The following is a 21,237-nucleotide window of genomic DNA, read 5'->3' on the forward strand; positions in this document are numbered from 1 at the left end:
GTTTAGTTTAATGAGCATTCCCTTGCTTGGCGCCATATTGTTTTTCGTCGTAAAGAGCTGGATGCGAGATAGCACGCGAGAGGACAGAAGTCATAAATTTATAGAGATATATAGATGGTTTTTGCTGGGAGACACACTCTTCAGGTATTTGGTCAGCTGTAGAATTTGAATATGATGGTTTTTTTATTATTGTCAAAGTGTAGGTTTTTCATTATTTTGCATTTACCGGGTAAATGTGTGTGCAGTGAAACATACTGAGATTTGGAAGAGTCCATTATTTAGAGTACAGGTATCGTTAGATATCAGCATTTTATGTACATGTTCCCTTGTCAAGATCATCTATCGAGTATATTAGAGAGAAGGTGTATATTTGTAGTGTTTTAAGTCAGAGTAATTTTCAGTGTATGACCTACATTTCAATATGTTTTGGCCACCTGTCACCCCTTTGGTCAAATAGAGTAGGACTTCCATTTCTTGGAATTGAGAGTCAGAGATACACTGTTTCCAAGAATTTACATGTGTCCACTGATGTTTGTTTACGAGTACATTTAAGTCTTTTTCAGAACTCCATGATCCATACTTCCTTGTGTTTTGGAACAAATGGTGTTGGAAGACCTCCCACAATAGACTTGTTCTTCGACCTGTGAACCACCACACATTTTGTTTTCTTATCATTTAATGTTAAATGGCTTTTATTACAATTTATGACTCCTGTTAGCAAAATTGCTACATCAGTACAACTCCTATTTAATTTGAAAATAATCGTTTCCGAGAATCGCTAAAGAAAACTAAAACTGACAGAATAACAACAATCTTCCATTGTTTTGCAGGACAATGTCAAACAATTTGATGTCAAGAATGAATGTTGATGGGCAAAACTGCAAGTTTTCTTTTAAGAATACAAGGTTGTATTCAATTATCTCTGGTAAGTTAATTACCAAATGCAGCATTTTCATCATGATCATAGCAAATAATATATGACAGTAAAGCATCGTCTAATTCATCCTAATTCATAGTCTGTTTGAATAATCAACTTGCAATTGAGGATTTTCTTTGAAAATGTTTAAGAAAACTATTGAAATATAAATTGTTTACACTTTTCGTCATATTTTGTATGGATGCTGTTCATATGTTCACATGCCAAGTTACAGCAGTGAAATGAACCTTTCAAGTGATTGATTAAACAAATACTTGAATCATTTAAGACAATATATCTTCCATATAAATTATTCATGTATTTAAACATAAAATTTCAGAATGTGTCCTATCTCATGGGAATGAGATGGGAATGCATCCGAAGCAAATTTCAAGAAAGAGTTAGGAACGTTTCTGAAGTATCCACCAGACCGCCAAGCAGGGACTGGCAGAAAGAAGAGGCGCTGAAATGGTGAAAGTAATTGCATTTGGTTATTCAGGGGTATGTTTAATAGCTGAAATTCAGACAAAATGTCTTCTCGGGACCAATTCCACCTTTTCAAGTCAACAATACAACAGTAAATAGTTTTTCTCAATTTGGAATACTCTTTTCTTCTTACTGGAATTATACGTCCAACTGACATAAAACTTAAATGAACATTATATTGAATGTGGAATTTTAACCAAGTATTTTATCAGGTTAATTTTTTTTACTGCAATTTTCTGTTTGAACACTGTTTATTGCAGGTAGCTTTTGGGGTATTTTAGCTGGATGCATGAGTTCGGTGCTACTTTAGTGTAGTTTAAAGATGAAGTGCGAGTCTGTTTACAGGAAAGCGTAATACCTCCCAGACACAACCGCGGAACAACCCATTTTCAACTTTAATAATATGTCAAACCTCAACGTTGATTCCACGTCAGATATCACGTCTAAACAACTTTCATATACAACCTATTTTCAATCTAATTTTAACGTTGAGGACCAACCTATTCTCAACGTTGAAACAACGTTGATGTGCCTGCTGGGTCCCAGCTGTGAGATTATCTGCCAGCAAGACGTATCGCTACCTCGCATAGTTTAGTTACGGAATAAGTGCTATTCAATTCTTTTAGTGTTCGAAATAGTTAAACATTTTGCTAGCGAGTCGGGCTAGCTATGCTTGAAAGCTACTAGTCAATAAAATAGTTCACTAGCCCGAAATCTGAATGTAGAAACTAAGCAAAAGATTACAAAAAAAGATGCGCAAAAGATATTGTCGGCATGACACGGGTTTCATTATTAAGTTGCTAATATGACGATTTTTTTATCAAGCCATAATCTTGCATGATTTAAGAGTTTATAGCTTAACAAGTCGGAGACAGTGATAGATGCGTCTTAATGCGTCTATGTTTATTTGGTCGCAGAAACTAACACACTCAGGTAGTGATTAACAACTCATGTACAAGCATTGTTAAGAGGTTACAGATAGATAGATAAACAATTACTACTCGCGTAATCGTGTTTAATGAAGAGCAAGTTTTCTGGTACACTTGGTACCTTGTTGAAACTTGAACGTTGGTCTGGGGTTTGATCCCCAAAACTGAAACAAATAAGTACCCGTTCTTTGTGTCTCCTGTCAAAGATTCCCCACATGGGCACAATTTGTAAAGCCCATTTCCGGTGTTCCCCACCGTGATGTTGCTATAATATTGCTAAAAGCTACACTCACTCACTCATGTCAGAATAGCTACTTAGATGCTAATAGTGATGTGAAACCAATCCCGCAAACACAATCACGAACTAAGACATAGTTTAACACATCTGACATCGATACATTGGCTAGTGCATGGCTATCTTCTTCGAAAAAGATTAGTCCACTCCCACGTGTTAAAAGTTGTCGTGCAAACACGCCAAGTAGTATAGGGAATGGGGGTTCTGTGACAGGCCGATTAAGAGCGTCATTATATATCTATTCCGCTTCCAGCCCCCAGTATAAATTAACGATTTCGAGCAGAGACACCATTCGATGCACATCCCAGACCCCTATAGGAGCCTTAACATCTGTACGGGCGGGAACGAGGACTGCAATACGTCCCCAAGCCGCAGACGGTGCCGGATGCTAAGTTCCCAGTCACAGAATGGGATTCTGTGACAGGCCGACTAAGAGTGTCATTATATACCAATTCCACTTCGAGCAGAGACACCATTCGATGCACAGCCCAGGCCAACCACTATGAGCGTCTGCCCGTACGCGTAAGTCGTGACGCCGTCGGCGGCGATCCACCGTTTGGTGTCCATGGGCGACAGCGACGTCTTGTTGAGGGTGATGCCGTAGATGTTGTGTTTGTCGCTTCTCAACGCGTTCATTCGGTGTTTGAACGTCTTATTCTTGAACAGAGCTTGTTTGAAGAGGACGTGCTTGATGTGTTGTTTCACCACGTATTTCTTGACCCCTTTTGCCTTTCGGATCTAACCCTTGTCAGCTTTCAAGATGGAGTACATCTTAGGCCTCAAGCCGACGTATTCGGCGATGGGTGCCCGCGCATTCGTCCTTCATCTTGCCAAGGACCTTTTGTTGATCGTGTTGTGTAGGGCATGGTCCTTGGGGCAATCGCTGCGTCGCGACAGGTGTATGTGTTTTGCCATGTCCCTCACACATCCTCGGTGTGTATATCTAGCAACAAGGAATCTGTGTCCGCAGTACAGCAGCCCACATCGATCACCGATGCTTTTGAGCCGGTTGTAGTAGAAATCATACATGAGATGTTTGGACGGACAGGTCGAGAATGCTCATCCCCACGTAGACGGGTCGGTTGAGCTTTTGATGTGACTTTTGTTCATGCAGCTACCGCCAAGTCGTTATCGAATAAGCTTGCTTCGTTGGGAAGGTCGGGCTAGCCGACGATCAGTTTCTGAGTTTTTCCTCCTGCTGCGATCAGACGAGTTTGACCGCCACCCGTTTTTCCAGGTCTCTCCATCGCCTTTACCAAACACCGAGTTGTTCATGAGCTTATACAAGTTCTTCTCGAAGTCACTGGTGGCCAGCTTTTCGCAGGTCCGTGTTCATTCTGATGTAGGGCTCCATCCAAGGACTTTGGTCAAACTTCAGCACCCTATGAATTTTGGTCAGTTTCATACCCAACGATAGGTACAGCTGCAGGTTGCGATAGTGCACGACATACTTGGTCTTGTTCATCAAGTTCGGACGAGTTTTCCACCCGAGCCAGGGTGTTCTCACCCAACAAGTCCCGCTGATAGTCGGACATCCAGTCCCTCAGCAGACCATCAACCGTTCAAGGGCCAGCGGGTAGCTGTTGTGAGCAGCGTGCAACGCCCTGGATACTCCAGATCCACTTCGAGGATGTAACCCTTCCCGAATCCGGCGCGCGATACTCGTGATATCGATCTCATCGTCCAACCACTCAAACCCACCTCGTAGGCAGAGACTGACTCATAGCCCAGCCGGTACGGGTTGTTGGCGTCGAGGTAGAGGAGATGATTGCGGGCTTTGCGTAGAGTCGTAGCCTTTCCACGTACTTATTGTTGGCTCTGCGCACCGCTTTGGCAGCCATGGAGATCCCACCGCAACTTTTCAATGAACAGGTGCATGTCAGCATCCGTGAGCAACCCAGCTTAACTCCGGTTTTCTTCAGCAGCGCATCCCACGATAGACCGGGGCTGGTGTAGTACCATGCAGGGTCACGAGTTGATACTGTTTCAAACACGTCCTCCTAAACGTCTCAAACACATCGTTAGCAGGAGCACGTCCGCTCGGCACAGGTCGCGGTAGTCACCCAGATTCTACATCCCAGTTTCTCCCACACGTTCTGCGCGTGGACGTAATCATCCTGGGAGATATGTGGGATTCGGTCAGGCTACTGTAAAATTGGCCGATGGAGGTAATCGGGTCTCATCAAACTTAGGCCAATCATCCATGTACTCGTATGGGTACACCCTTCATCATCAGCAGGGGCCGAGTCTCGGCATTGGTGTATCGATCAGTGATGGGGAAGGCGTCATTGGCTTTTGACCAAACTATCGAGCGATGATAGGAGGAACTGAGCGCTGTCAATGAATCTCAGACCGTTGGAGGAGAATGAGATGTATTTTTCCATGTTGTTGGGGATGCACTTGATATCACCGTCGACCTTTGAGATGGCCTGCATGATCATGGGTGGGCATCGTACCTCTGATTGTGGAAGACCAAGGGGATGTTGATTGTTTTAGGGTTGATTCTAAGCTGGAGGATTGCACGCGCTATGGGCGGCACCTCGGTACCGGCCGGTGATGTGGCAGTGATCTCACAACATCCCCATTCAGCGCCCCTGACATATATGGCAATTCTCAGCGCTTGCGGCAGTGGCCGACTTGGTCCTTCGTGCGCCATCGCGTATGGGGGCAGCGGTGTACAGCCTTTTTCCTTATGATTTTCTCTTCCTGTTGCCACATCAGGAATCGCTCGTTAGCTAGGACCTCGGTAGATGACTGGAGCATTCGTTTGTCCATCATCGGACGACCACGTACCCGAACCTGCAGGCTTGCGGTTCTTGGGTCTTTGCACGTAAACTTTGCTCAGTGTTGGGCACGTCGTAGTCGAACCCGTTTTTGATGAGGCTTCAAGCCCGCATAGATCATGTAAGCGCTACCGGGCATCTGATGTTTGTAGGGTTGGTGACTTTCAAGATGCTGTCGCCTTCCTTAGGCATGTGTCAATTCGGATCGCCGTCTCTCCTACACCTAGGCAATCCCCTGGTGCGCTTGCAGCAGGTCGGCTCGCGTAAAACCGTGCAGACATCGTTCGCAGAAGTGTTTCTTTTCTCTGTGCATCGATTGATCGTGCAACAGTCGGCTCCAGATTTTTATTGCCGTGTATGATACTCGGCCGTCTTTTTCGATGAGGAATATATTGGTTCACATGGCTTTTATCACCCACAGGCTTATCCTATGCACGATGGTTTTGTCGCCGTGGTCAACACGTTGACGGCCACCTTGTTTCTGTTTAATTGCTCAGTGAGGAGATGGGTGTTAAGCGTTCACTACACCCGTGAAGCCTCGAACCCGGATTCTTCGATCGATGGATAGCTGGAACATATGCCCGATTGCCCGTTGGTTCATGCGTAGCAGCTATGACCGCCACCATACGCAAGATCGGTAACATCATCGCCTTGGGTTTGGGGTTAACTGAGGGCCTTTTTAGCCTTGAAATGCTTGGGCACGCGATATCGCGACCCACCTTTGAGGCATGTAGTTCGGGCATGTCGAGATAAGCGGTAAGTTGATTTTGCTCTACCACCCATCCAGAGCCCAGGTGGGTATATCTCTCCAACGACTCTTGTATTTTCTGCAACGACGCGTCGATGGAAGGATTCAATCAATTCAAGTTGGGTTAGGGCTTCCTGTTTACCTCTGAAATAGGGTGCAGCGTGCTCAGCTTACCGTCCGTATTCTGCTTTTGGAGCTCCATTTTCATCGTTAGTTGGTACTTGATGCTTTTCAAGTCGCCTAGTTCTTCGCGGAGTTTACTAGCAATGGGGGTTTGACTGTACTGGTATCAATATTGGAATCAACCGCCATTATCCAACCCGAGATACTTACCCACGGGCGCAGTGCTCGTTGGCACGAATCTCAACTTCGACTGGCCTGGTGTCTTCCAGCGTGATCAGCTTGGCTCTTCTCATGCTTGAGAATAACCCTTCAATCCCCGTTCTTTAGCCTCGGAGTTTGGAGGTCTCGCATGGTAGGGAGCTGGTATATTTCATTTGAGCAAAGGTGAGCAGTTGGGGTTTCCTCAGGCGGGAATAACCTGTCAGTCCACAACTTTTTGGCGAGCTTTGAGTTTGACGACAGTAGTCATGGTGTATACCATACGCGGAGCCACATGTCTAATAGGGCGTTTTCAATGTGCAGATAATCCCGTCAGCCTTCAAAAATATGAATCGCCCCTTAAACTTTCGTCCTGAGCAGCCGGTTACGCTCATTGGGAGGTAGTCTTTCTTCTTCTTATCGTAAATGCAGTTGGTTTCGAATTACGTCCCTCCCATGGTCCTTGCATATACCCATAATGTCCTTGACCCCTATGCCGCTTTGCTTGCGTAATTGACATGACCCTTTGACCCTCTCACACAGTGGGCATGTGGAGTGGCAATATTCAGTCATACAACGTTTGGCGCGAGGTTGCTGGTCGCCGAGCAATACCCATTTGCAATAATAATAAGTTCCCACGGGCCACATGTTGTATACCTTTGCTTGAGAAATCAAATGTCTAAATGAATGTTACTACATGCGAAGGGATGGGGTTTTGGGTTTTGGGTGAGTGCTATGGGAAACTGGTTTTGCTATGCTTCCAGGTCTTGTGGATGACCTTCCAGAGTAATACGGCAGCTATCGAAACATAGGTTAACCCTTTGGCTGATTCTACCATCTCCCGCACCTTCTGGATACCCAGACGTGTGTCTTCTTGTTCCTCTTCTATTTCTTCCAGGACTCTCGTCATTGTCATCATCTTGTCCAACCTCGACAGGATGTCAACCAACAAATCGATGATGATGTATTCGTGGTTTGCTCCACACGAGTCTCGAGAGACTCCCCAGGCGATCGTAGAAGTCCTGGATGGTTATTAGCGTACTACCAGGTATTGTTACTTCGATCTATCCCGAGTCACCTTTTTGTGGTTCGCCGACCGCGTACTTGATACTTGTTGGTTGTACAACTTGGCGATACTTCTGGTTCTTGACCGATCTCTCCATATATCATTAGAGTCTTGTGGACCCAATACCGGCGCTTTTCGACCTGCTCGCTTGCTGGGAGCACCCCTCGAAGGGAGCGTATTTCTTGGATCTTATCCGGCAAATCACCCTTTGGTGGCATGGTTGTTTTTCCTAGGCATATATATACCCATACTTCCTATATGCCCATATGGGAATCCCAATCCTCTCCAGGAATCCGCAATCCTCTCCCAGTAATCCCAATCCTCCCAGGAATCCCAATCCTCCAAAGGAATCCCAACCTTTCCCAGGAAACTCCTAGCAATGCTTATCAAATGCTTAGCAATGCTTAGCAATGCTTAGCAAATGCTTAGCAATGCTTAGCAAATGCTTAGCAATGCTTAGCAAATGCTTAGCAATGCTTAGCAATGCTTAGCAAATGCTTTAGCAATGCTTAGCAAATGTAGCAATGTAGCAATACTTAACAAATGCTTAGCAATGCTTAGCAAATGCTTAGCAATGCTTAGCAAATGCTAACCCAAAAAAGTACAAACTTCTAGGTTCTGTCTAGTGTACCCCAGTAGTCTAGATTCCCATATATAGACAATATTTTCATGAATGTAGATATACTGCAAAACCAAATGCCTCCAAAAGACAACTATCACAATACCAAGTGGAGGAGATCGCAAGATGCATGGAAAAGTCCCAGCACAAGAAACGAGACAACGATTCCGGCATCGGTTCCAATCGACTCACGCCAAAATATGGAATACAGCCCCTGGAGGGAAAGTGTCGACCCCCAGCACAGACGCAGCCACTAGCGAGGCGTCTGCCGGCAGCGTATTGCCCGCTGCAGAGCCGACTGTGCTCCCCGTCCAGGACTTCTATGAATGCTTGGGGGAGAAAACTGCGGTGATTTGGTGTACATCGAATGGTGTCTCTGCTCGAAAACGTAGAGGTGCATGGGCTGTACATCGAATGGTGTCTCTGCTTGAAAACGTAGAGGTGCATGGGTTGTGCATCGAATGGTGTCTCTGCTTGAAATCGTAGAGGTGCATGGGCTGTGCATTGAATGGTGTCTCTGCTCGAAGTGGAATTGGTATATAATGACACTCTTAGTCGGCCTGTCACAGAATCCCCATTCTATGACTGGGAACTTAGCATCCGGCACCGTCTGCGGCTTGGGGACGTATTGCAGTCCTCGTTCCCGCCCGGGGGTTGCCGAAACTCATGGTACCCTACAGATGTTAAGGCTCCTATAGGGGTCTGGGATGTGCATCGAATGGTGTCTCTGCTCGAAATCGTTAATTTATACTGGGGGCTGGAAGCGGAATAGATATATAATGACGCTCTTTAATCGGCCTGTCACAGAACCCCCATTCCCTATACTACTCGCCAATTACAAGCCTCTTTCGTGATCTGCACATGAACTTGGTGTTGATCTCGAAATTCAAAGCGAAATTTGTCAGTGTTCTGCTGTTCCTTTCAGTGATAAATTGCATGCACAAGATTAGAGCCTGTCTGGCCCTATTTGTGTGTCTCCTGTCTGCTGATGAGTCATCGTGTTGCAATAAGATAACCTTAGGCCTTCGACGAGTAAGTTTTAATATGTCCAAGCAGGTATATAGGACATGTTTAAACAGAATATGAAATCAATGTATCGCTGAGTGCATGACTAGCTAATTTCGTTTCAGTATCAAGCACAAGCCCATAAAGGTATCTTCATGAACCCAACTTCTAAAATGTCCACCAAGGAAGGAAAACGTAACCTGTAGTTTATCACAATATTTTAAAAGGAAGAAAAAGAACATAGAATCCTGGGATTATTTTTTTATTTTTAAATCGAATTGCCTCATTTTACAAATCAGTATTCGCTTGGAAAAAACATCAGATTTTTACATGCCAACAGTACATTTTTACTCATATCCATCAGCATCACCAATGGGAATGTTTTAAACAATGAAGCAAAGCGCATATATGTGTATATCCAGAGTTCTATTGGAGTTTGTATACGTCATAGTTGTTACATTTACCCAGCTCCAGAATTTAAGTTTCGAATATCACAAAAGGACTGCAAAGCTCCCATGAAATGTTTCACAGTGGCAACAATCACTTGACGGCTTTTGCCCCGCATCAAATCTGTGGTTACTTTTTCTTCATCCTTATAGTGTTCTCGTTCTTTTTCGCTATCATGTCCTTTTTCTTACTTTTCTTTTGTCTTCTCGTCTCTTATGTACAAGGCATCACTTTGACCATAAATAAATGGCAGGCATAAATATCCAAAATTTGATGAAAAAAGTTTCTTTTTCTAGAAAACTAATGTGAAGTGTTTTCAGATGAAATCAGTTGAAATCAGCTTCTTCTCCATTGGTTCAGTTTAATTTCGTAATCCATTTAAAACATGAAAAAGACAGGACAAGCCTAGGAGAAGTGACAGAAGGTCCAAAGAAATGTGTCTGTATCTTGGGTCTGTGTGTTTGTGTCTGTGTGTTTGTGTGTGTGTGTCTTGTGTGTTTGTGTCTGTGTGTTTGCGTCTGCGCCTTGGGTCTGTGTGTTTGTGTCTGTGTTTTGGGTCTGTGTGTTTGTGTCTGTGTCTTGTGTCTGTGTCTTGGGTCTGTGTGTCTGTGTCTGTGTCTTGTGTCTTTGTCTTGGGTCTATGTGTTAGGGTTAGAACTCGGGTTACTTGTGCATGTGCGTTTGTGTCTGTGTCTTGTGTATTTCTCTTGTGTTTGTGTGTTTGTGTCTATGCCTTGTGTCTTGTGTTTGTGTCTGTGATTGTGTCTGTGTCTGTGTCTTATGTATGTATGTTTGAGTCTGTGTCTTGTGTATATGTGTCTGTGTCTTGTGTATGTTTTTTCTGTCTTGTGCATGGCATGTGTGTTTGTGCTTGTGTTTATGATTGTGTCTGTGTCTTGTGTCTGTATGTTTGTGTTTGTGTCCTGTAATTGTGTCTTGTGTATGTGTGTCTGCGTCTTGTGTATCTTTTTCTGTCTTGTGCATGTGTGTTTGTGGGTGTGTCTTATGTATGTGTGTTTGTGTCTGTGTTTGTGATTGTGTCTGTTTCTTGTTTGTATGTTAGTGTCTGTGTCTTGTGTATGTGTGTCTGTGTCTTGTGTTTGTGTCTGTGCATGTGTATTTGTGTCTGTGTGACTCTTTGTGTCTTTGCATGTGTATGTGTGTATCTGTGCGTGTGTGCATCTCTCTCTTTCATTTGTTTAATGGTGTGTGAAGATTAAGCATTTACTCAGCAATAATAACATACAATCCGGTTTGTCTAGTTCAAACTGGTTTGAAATAATAGTTGTAGTGTCTGTTAGTATGTCATATATACTGTAAGCCATTAAAAAGCAATTGGTATTTGTTGTCCTGAAACTCACAAAAGTTCTATTCAAGATTTTTGCCTGCGATACAGAGGATGTAGGGATAAAAGGCTGTTATTCTGGTCCTTTCGAGTTCGAGTCCCGGAACATTCCTCTCACATGAACTTTGATACTTAAAACTGAACCTTTGACATTTCTCGTAAACACAACCACATTCATGAAACACGTTGTGCACATGCTTTACCTGCACCCAGGCCCTGTAAAAGCACAAGGCATTGTTGAACTCAATCACTTTGAGAAAATGCCACACTTGACACAAGACAAAAGGAATCGGGTTATCGGTATGGTCAGCCATGATGCTTCAGATGTGATGATTGCCAGGCACTTTAATGTGCATCCATCCACTGTATGTCGACTGAGACAACGTTGTCGGGCTACCGGAAGTGTTGCTGATCGTTCGCGACCTGGTGCACCACCTGTGATAACAGCTCGACAAAACCGCAATATCCGAGTTTCACACTTGCGAAATCGGTTCCAAACAGCTGATGATGAGGCAAGGAGGACAATTGGGACAAGTCAACGTCATTTCAGCGCCCAAAAGGTGCAAGGACGCCTTGCTGCCTTCAACATCCGGTATCGTCACCCCTAATGTGGTCCAACCTTACTGCATCGCCACAGACTTGCCAGACAGCGATGGGCAGCAAATGGGGCCAATCTTGGCAACAGGACATGGCCAGATGTCATTTTGTCAGATGAATCCAGGTTTAACTTATCCTTTGCAGATGGACGTCCACAGATTTATCGACGTAAAGGAGAAAGACTTGCGCCAAACTGTGTCCTTGAACATGATAGTTTTGGAGGGGGTGGTGTCGTGATCAGACCACAGACCATCAGAGGCTGCAGACCATCCAACAGCTGTTGCTGAGAAATGTGTGTCTTTCAATGCCCCAAATGCAGCGCACGGTGGACACACACGATATTGACTGCAAGTGACCCCTCCTTTGTTTGATGTCATTGTTGCGTCACTGATGTTGTTGTTGACTGGACATTTTCAGATGAAATTATTCACAGATGTTCACTTAAAACATATCTGCCAGTTAGGTTTATATGTGTTGAAATTGGTGTGAGTAAAGAAAGTATGAATGTCAAATTGCGTTTTTAATGGCTTATAGTATATAATTGAGAAGATAAGATATGTTTGTTTGCACAATATCCAAAATATAATACCTGTGTATGGTGTAAATAGTAGTCTTGACCAAAAATTGTGCAAGTACATGAGGCATGTCCTGATTATCTTCAAAATACAAAATGGATTTAGTTTACTGCTTTGGACAGAAAGAGAAGTAGGATAAGAAGAGGACTGCAGACAAAAAGTTTTCCGGCTGAACCTGTAAAAAAAATATATTACGGTCAACTGTCGCAAAAGTTCATGAAAATAAACCTGGACTTATGGTAAAGAATAAATATATTAATATCAATCTCTGTGTTATTATATAAAATAGTGCTCAAAAGAAACTATATACCCCAAGATATTGCATACAAATTCACAAAAATATAAATGAATGAAGTGATAAAACCATACTGAGCCATGTCACACACGTACAGGCGAAGTCGAAGTTGGTAGATGCGTGATTGGCGACGTGCGATATTCACCGACGAGAGTGTGTCTCTCACCGACCCAATTCTGAGTCAGTCAGTACTACATGGCCTGCATCCCCCTCTGTATATTATCCACCAGAACAATATGACACTCACTCATGTGAACCCCAAACCTCCAAAAGTGACTCACAAATACCCCAGTTCTCATTAAAGACAGAAGTACAAACTACTGAGACCTCACATGATCGATACCTAGTCAGTATTGCCACATATGCCAAAGCAAATACACCAATGACTCTCATTTGCAATGGCTCCCATATGTACCCTGAACACAGTGATGTTAATCTTGCAGACCAAAAGAATGTGGTTTGTTTTGATGCGATTGACATTACTGACGATAAAACTGTTGAAGCCAATGAAATTATAAATAGTGATGCTGTTGATATTCGTGAAGACAAAATGAAACATATTAACAAAAGTGTAAATAATGATGTTTCTGAAATTGATGGCAAAATGAAACATATCAACAGAAGTGTAAATAACGATGTTTCTGAAAATGATGACAAAATTAAACATATAAACAAAAGTGTAAATAATGATGTTTCTGAAATTGATGGCAAAATGAAACATATCAACAGAAGTGTAAATAACGATGTTTCTGAAACTGATGATAAAACGAAACTCATCAACAGAAGTGTAAATAACGATGTTTCTGAAACTGATGACAAAACGAAACATATCAACAGAAGTGTAAACAATGATGTTTCTGAAATTGACGACCAAACTAAACATCTCAACAGAAGTATAAATATTGTTGGTTCTGAAAATAAAGATAAAATGAAACATATCAACAGAAATGTAAATATTGATGTTCCCGAAACTGATAACAAAATTAAATACATCAACAGAAGTGTAAATAATGATGCTTCTGGAATCGAAGATGTTGATACAAATGCTGTAGACGCTCATATTGACATAGCTGATGAAGATGATAATATTGTAGATGTTGATAAACATGTCGTAGATAATGTTGACGTTGACATTTATGATACTAACGCTGATGATTATGGTGGTGATGGTGATGATGATGATGATGATGATGATGATGATGATGATGATGACGACGACTGCATTTTAAACTATTCCGCCCTTAAGTTTTTAAGTGTTAATGTATGTGGACTAAGAAAAAGATTAGAGTACTCGGAATTTGTTAACCTTATAGAAAGTAAACATATTATCGGACTGCAAGAAACTAAAACAAATGAATTAGATGACATACATCTTGATGGGTATACACTATCGCTCAGGAATAGAGTAAAAACTAACAGAAAATCAGGAGGAATTGGAATAGCTGTTAAGAACGAGTACAAAGATTTTATTACATTAGTAGAGAAGGATAATGATTATGTAATGTGGATAAAAATGTCAAAAACTTTATTTGATATTGAGCAAGATCACTATTTAGGAATAGTGTATATCCCTCCCGATGGATCCAGATATGTTACGAATGACACTTTCCTCGACCTAGAACATTCAGTTATGCATAAGCTTACGAAAAGTGAATATGTTACGCTAATGGGTGACTTGAACTCCAGAACAAATACCTTATGTGATTATTCTGTATACGATGACTTTCTTACTGAAGAGTTTGATTTAGATGAAACTGGAGATATATGCCCTGAGAAATATTTACATGATTTAAACCTTCCTCTAGGAAGATCATCTCAAGATGTCGGTAAAGTAAACAATTTTGGCTATGCACTTATAGATATTTGTAAGAATTTGAATTTATTGATTGTAAATGGAAGGGTGGGAAATGATAAACATATTGGGAAGTTAACTTGTAATGACAAAAGTTTAATCGATTATGTTCTTACTTCCCCCAAAAGTTGAAAACTTTTTACCGATTTTGACGTTTTAGACTTTTCTCCCCTCACGTCAGATGTTCACTGCCCATTATCGTTTACACTGACAAGCAAGTATATTCCCGATGTAGTAAAGCAACCTAAACTTATTCATCATGTAGATAATAGTAAAACGGCTAAACCTAAACGTTATAATCTCGATAAAAAAGCAACTTTTCGCCAAAATGTTGACATGAATAAAGTAAATAAACTTACAAATCTTGTCGGTACAGCGGTATCCAACCATGAAGATTTATCGATTATCAACACGCTCTCCGATCGCCTCGCGCACGTGCTTGTTAATGCTGCACGTGAAACATTTGGGACACGACAACAGATGAAATACACACCCCGCTATCGTAAGAACAAGCCGTGGTTCAATACAAAATGTAGAAAGTTCAGAAAAAGATTCCACAAAGCAAAACGAAAAGTTAAGGAAAATAAATCACAGTCTAATCTTAAAAAAAACCTACGCACCGAATCGAGAGCTTACAAGAAATGCATAGATGAACATATTAGAAAACATAGCATATCTCTTGAAAGTATGTTTAGAGAAAAAATGAAAAAGTCACCGAAAGAATACTGGGAATGTCTCAAAGATAGAAACCCGAAAGATAACATCGCGATGCCTGATACCAAAACATTTTTTGAATGCTATAGAGATCTAAATGCAGAAAATTACAGCGAACATGTATTGAATTTCAAAGAAAGTAATCATCCCGATTTGGAATATGACTGTAGTATTCTTAATAACGACATTAGCATTGAAGAAATTATGTCTACTGCCAAAACACTCAAACGAAATAAAGCAGCGGGCTTGGACAATATTGAAAATGATTACATAATCGATACTATTGACATCTTTGCCCCCTTCTATGTTCAATTTTTCAACCTGGTTTTTACAACAGGTAAAATTCCCGATTCTTGGCTGTTTGGAGTTATAAAACCGATATACAAAAATAAGGGTGACCAACTTGACCCAAGTTCATACAGACCTATAACTGTTTTAAGCTGTGTAGGAAAATTCTATACCTCTATACTAAACTCGCGTTTAACATCTTTCCTTGAACAAATCAATATCATTACTCCCGCTCAAGCAGGCTTTAGAAAACATTTTACAACATCCGATAACATATTTATTTTGCGGACAATTAATAGTGTACTGACATCACAAAGGCAAAAGCTCTACTGTGCCTTCATCGACTTCACAAAAGCATTTGATACTGTCTGGCGAATCGGTCTATGGACGAAGATGCAAAAGTCCGGTATACATGGAAGATTTCTTGAGCTTGTAAAAAGTATGTATCGTAACATTAAGTCAACAGTAAGTACACAAAACAGTACATCCGATTATTTCCCATGTCAAAAAGGGGTACGGCAAGGAGAGAACTTATCGCAACTTTTGTTTTCAATTTTTCTAAATGATCTAGAGAATAATCTGTATGAAAATGGTTGCGAAGTAGTTAACTTGGAATTATCTAATGAAAATGAAATACAAATCTGGCTGCAAATTTTATTGTTACTTTACGCTGATGACACTGTTTGCCCTTACTCCTAAAGCCCTACAAAAGTCTTTCGATTCCTTCTATGAATATTGCACTAATTGGCAACTCAATGTAAATGTATCAAAAACCAAAATTTTAGTATTCGGTTCGGGCCCAGCGGCTAAATCAAAAATGATATTTAAATTTGGGGAGAAAAATCTTAGTTTAGTCGACAGTTATGTATATCTTGGTATACAACTACACAGAAACAAAAGAATGGTAACTACCATAAAAACTATAACCGAAAACGCTACAAAGGCTATGTATAGCCTGCTGAAAAAAGCAAGAAATTTGAATTTACCCTTAGATTGTTTATTATCGGCATTTGATATGATGATAACACCTATTTTAACCTATGGATCAGAATTGTGGGGATTTGAAAACTTGACCTAATAGAGAATATACATCTAAAATTTCTGAAACTTGCATCTGACTAAGGAAATCTACGCCGAATTTTATGGTTTACGGCGAACTTGGCAGAACTCCAATATCTATAAAAATATACCAACGTATGTTATCCTTTTGGCACAAACTAACATATACTGATACACTTAAATTATCCCATGTGTTATATAATTACAGTTTAAATAAATACAATAAAAAATTTAAGTCGGATCCTTGGATTCACTATATCAAAGGTTTACTAGAAGTTTACAAATCTGTAAGATCATGTGTCTCTATAAATGAAGGATATACAGCATTTTTTGAGTGCCAAAATGGCGTCCGCCAGGGTTGCCAACTATCCCCTTTCTTGTTCTCATTTTTTGTAAATGATATTGTAGAGAGCCTAGCATTAGATAACCAGAGGGGTGTGAATCTGGAACTAATTGAATTGTTTATATTACTATTTGCTGACGACATTGTAATCTTTGACTTTTCTGTTGGTGGTCTCCAAAAGAGATTAGACAAATTAGTTGGTTATTGTGACCGTTGGAAACTAAAAATCAATGTAGCAAAGAGTAAAATTATTGTGTTTAGAAAGGGTGGCAGACTTAAGAAATGCGAACGATTTTATCTAAAAAATAATGTTATTGATACTGTCTCATCCTATAAGTACTTAGGGGTTCATTTATCCAGCTCAGGCTCGTGGTATATAACTCAAAAAACCCTCGCAGAACAAGCATGGAAAGTTCTTGGTATACTCAGATCATCAATACCTAATTTCTCAAATCTCCCCATTCATGTTTTGTTCAAAATATTTGATGTTAAAATTCTCCCAATCTTACTGTATGACAGCGAAGTATGGGGATTTCACACAGCACCTAATGTTATTAATATCCATGACAAATTTTGCAAACAAGTTCTCAATCTCCCAAGAAGCACCCCGAATATATTCGCTCATGCCGAGCTTGGTAGACACTCCCTTAAAGTTAATATTTACTGTAAAATTATTAAATATTGATAAGATTGGTATCTCAAGCTGATAATGTTATTTTAAAGAAAGTGTATGAATATCAATATCGAACTGCAGAGAAAGGACGCCCATGTTGGGCACTAAGTGTAAAAAAGACTTCTAAATCAATATGGTTTTGGATATGCCTGGTTTTACCAGAATGTTGGGAATGTCACTACTTTCATATCTCTGTTCAAACAAAGATGTATTGACGTTCATAACCAATCATGGAAAGGTGATATGCTGTGTTTTTCTAAACTTGATTTTCTGAGTAATATCAAAAACAAAGTTTGCTTAGAGTTCTACATTAATCACGTTCAATGCAAAGTATTTCGTATTGCCTTAAGTAGAATTAGAAGCTCCAGTCATATGTTAATGATTGAATATGGTAGACGCCTTGGTCTAAAGCGAAATGAACGCTTGTGTCCATTGTGTATTATTCCTACTGTAGAAAGCGAATTTCATTTTTGCCTAGAATGTCCATTTTATAATAATCTTAGAGAAATGACAATTCCAAATTATTATTACAATTTCCCGTCACAACAGAAACTGTCTCAGTTGTTCATGACGAAGAATATACTTCTTATTAATAATCTTGGAAAATTTGTGTATCTAGCTTTAAAGAAGCGTAATGCATTCTTGAGTGTATAGTACCGCCTCTTGTATCTGCTGATTAGCACTTGTGCTAATATTGAATATTTTATGGCGCTTGTTAGACCTTGCACTTTGTACATTTGTATAATGGGCCTGTGGCCCCTTTACTTGAATAAACCTCTCTCTCTCTCTCACTAGATAGAATTGGATTATCATATGTATTTGTAAATCCCTCGGTATATACCACGTCTTCTCTAGTTCTGAAAGCTGGACAAGTTTTAACAGATCAGTTTATTCAACAGTGGAGGGGAAAGTATCAAATCTAGCCCGAAAGGAATGTATTATCAACGTTACAAACAATCACTTGCTTTTGAAAAATACCTACTCTTACCGAAATATATTTCTGTGCCGATTTTAAAATTTAGAACTTTAAATGTAAACCTGCCAATTGAGACTGGAAGATGGCAAAGTATACCGAGGGATGAAAGATATTGTACACTTTGTAATTTAAGTGTAATCGGTGATGATTTACACTATATTCTTAAATGTCCGGCACTTAATTCATATCGTGAACAATATATACCCACCACAAAATATCTTAACAACATATCTAAATTAGTTCTTCTTCTTTCGCCGACGACAACTAGATATAAGAAATTTTTGTCAAATTTTATCATACAGTTGCAAAAAATGCTAACCAATTTTAAATAAGCGTTTGTGTTTATCCACCAATAAATATATTCACTTATTTATATATAGGGAACTGTACATATGTATAAGGAATTATTTATTATATTCAGTTGTCTATCTAAGACGCATGCATATGAATTGTACATAAATTGTTGTTAAAATATCCTCTTGTACCACCGAAGGTGGTTTTTTGAGTAATAAAAATTGTCGAATTGTCGAGTACACAGTAATGACGGCCGGGCTCGTGTTTACAGACGAGTAGGTGAACGTTTAGCGCCGAATTGCGTCAAGCAAGGTCGACCGTTTGGAGCCACCCCAAACTCGTAAGAAGCTTTTGTATTAGGGGCTATTGTGTTTCGGCAAAAGGAGAATGTAACTAGTTAAGACAAATCAATTATATAGTGTACTAGCGGTACTCACCACAGCCTTGCTCATTCAGTAACTTCTGTGTATTTTCAAGTTGACTTCTATAGGAATTGGCTCCACAGTCGTTGAGTAATCTCTTAGCACAGTCAATGTATGCGTTGGCAGACCTAATAGAGAAGTCCACTAACCGTTGACAACATATCCTTTTTAAGCGTTTGTTGCATTTTGTGAAAACTGACATTTTGGGATCCTTGCTATGAGCAGGTAAGTTTTGTAAATTTTTTCATTTCAATAAAGAACCTACTATCATTATTGTGCTACCTACGTGTACTCCTCCTCTTCCACTCCCAATTGTAATTTGTAAATTCGGTTCAAATTCCTCTTTGATGTAAAACTGCATACAATTCTAAAAGAAAATGATACTTTTCTAGAAGTTAAACAATTTGATAAAAGTTACGAAAATATAGGTTCAATATTACGACGCCATCATTTGATATAGTTTCATTTATCAATGATGCCACATTATATAATACAAACTCATAATACATGCCAAGGTAATGCGTATATCACTGATAAATTCCACATATAGAGGCGAAGAGAACATACTTACTGGCATACTTCCTGGAGATTTGGATTGTTGTTCACAATACTGTTAAGCCTAGTCAGTTCTGAATCACAGGCATTTGGGTCGCATGCCCCTTCCACCTTCATGCTGAGAGCTTTTGTGAAAGAAATATGTATACAAAGAAACTTATCTTAAGATAAGATGTCTTCACGTAATACACAACGTCGTCAAACATTACAGAACATCACGCAGTTCTCAAAGTCATCCAGCAATACAGAACGTCACGCAATTTGTCAAAGTCATCAAGCAATACAGAACGTCACGCAGTTCCCAACGTCGTCACACAATGACGCTTTTATAGCGTCAGCCCACCAGTTTAACATGGATACCTTATCTTGTTCGTTTGTTGTTTAACGCCGCACTCAGCAATATTCCAGCTTTAAGGCGATGGTCTGTATATAATCGATTCTGGACCAGACAATCCAGTGATCAACAACATGAGCATCGATCAATGTAATTGGGATATGATGACATGACAGCGAGCCTGACCACCTGATCCCGTTAGTCGTCTCTTACGACAAGTATGGGTTGCTTAAGACCATACCCGTGAAGATCCGGGGTAGAATAGGTCTTCAGCAACCCATGTGCTTGCCATAAAAAGCGACTATCTTGTCGTAAGAGGCGACTAACGGGATCGGGTGGTCAGTTTCGCTGACTTGGTTGACACATTTCATCGGTTCCCAATTGCACAGATCGATGCTCATGCTGTTGATCACTGGATTGTCTGGTCCAGACTCGATTATTTACAGACCGCCGCCATATAGCTGGAATATTGCTGAGTGCGGCGTAAAACTCAACTCACTCACTCACTCGCTTAAGACCAGTTCTAACCCGGATCTTCACGGGTATGGATACCTTGTCAAGGACAGCCTACTGACTCAGGCCAGTGCTAGTTTTAACAACTTCATACTGTGCAGCAGGCGCTTCCACCTATAAACGTGTTAAATATGAAGAGGAGAGTAACTCGACCTAATAACGTCTCCGTCAGACACTCCAGCCTCTATATGAAGGAGGTGGTTAAATTAGAAAAACAGAGACCTGCCTGCTATAGCAGAAAGTTAATTAGAAACGGTTAAGCTGAAAACTGGTGAAACTCAAAATTGTGTAAATGCCTCAGAGGCTTGTTTTAAACTTTAAATTCACATTAACCTCACAAGTTGCATACAAGTCAATACGTACCCAACACCAATAGGGCAACTATCACCAGTTTAAGAAACATGCTGCTCTTCCAAAGGACCGACAGAATCTTGTGATAAGGATTGAGCAATAGACGCCTAATATTTTTACAGAGCGCGCAACTGGTAATGTCAAGTCATCGGCGTATATGTTTGTAATTGGGTAATGCTGTTTTGGGGGTTGGCCAACATCACCTCTTTGGCGTTTCTTCACTGAAACTGACACTGACTTTATTCATACGTTAGATACCTTTTGCAAATCGACAACTACTCAGGATTTGTTTTGTATCTTCGAAGTAGGCAACATGTTATCAGTAATGCGGCCTCAGTTCCACTTGTCTGGGTTTGTTGTCATAGTGCAAATATTGCCAGTGAGATTAAATACATTTTCAAAACTTATTAACCTTTTTTAATTGTTCCAACGCATG

General features: G+C 40.5%; 1 protein-coding gene and 2 long non-coding RNA genes across 3 annotated transcripts in view; 1 reads left to right on the forward strand and 2 right to left on the reverse strand.

Annotated features, from left to right (window-relative positions):
• The window catches only part of LOC124253568, a 229,189-nt gene extending 208,252 nt beyond the window's left edge, over positions 1–20,937 (reverse strand). The window contains exon 1 of the mRNA XM_046687373.1: positions 20,814–20,937. Coding sequence (XP_046543329.1) covers positions 20,814–20,853 — 40 coding nt within the window. The 5' untranslated portion in view covers positions 20,854–20,937. The remainder of the gene's footprint in view (positions 1–20,813) is intronic.
• On the forward strand, positions 894–8,290 carry LOC124253571. Its single transcript, XR_006892236.1, has 3 exons — positions 894–925; positions 1,257–1,406; positions 8,279–8,290. It is a non-coding gene; the product is annotated as an uncharacterized LOC124253571 (long non-coding RNA).
• LOC124253574 lies at positions 7,756–8,293 on the reverse strand. Its single transcript, XR_006892240.1, has 2 exons — positions 8,238–8,293; positions 7,756–7,901 (listed from the first exon to the last, which is right to left on the reverse strand). It is a non-coding gene; the product is annotated as an uncharacterized LOC124253574 (long non-coding RNA).
• Positions 20,938–21,237: the final 300 nt, after the last annotated feature.

Source organism: Haliotis rubra, unplaced genomic scaffold (genome assembly GCF_003918875.1).
Source record: "Haliotis rubra isolate DU_JTF1 unplaced genomic scaffold, ASM391887v1 Scf544, whole genome shotgun sequence".
NCBI classification, from domain to species: Eukaryota; Metazoa; Mollusca; class Gastropoda; order Lepetellida; family Haliotidae; genus Haliotis; species Haliotis rubra.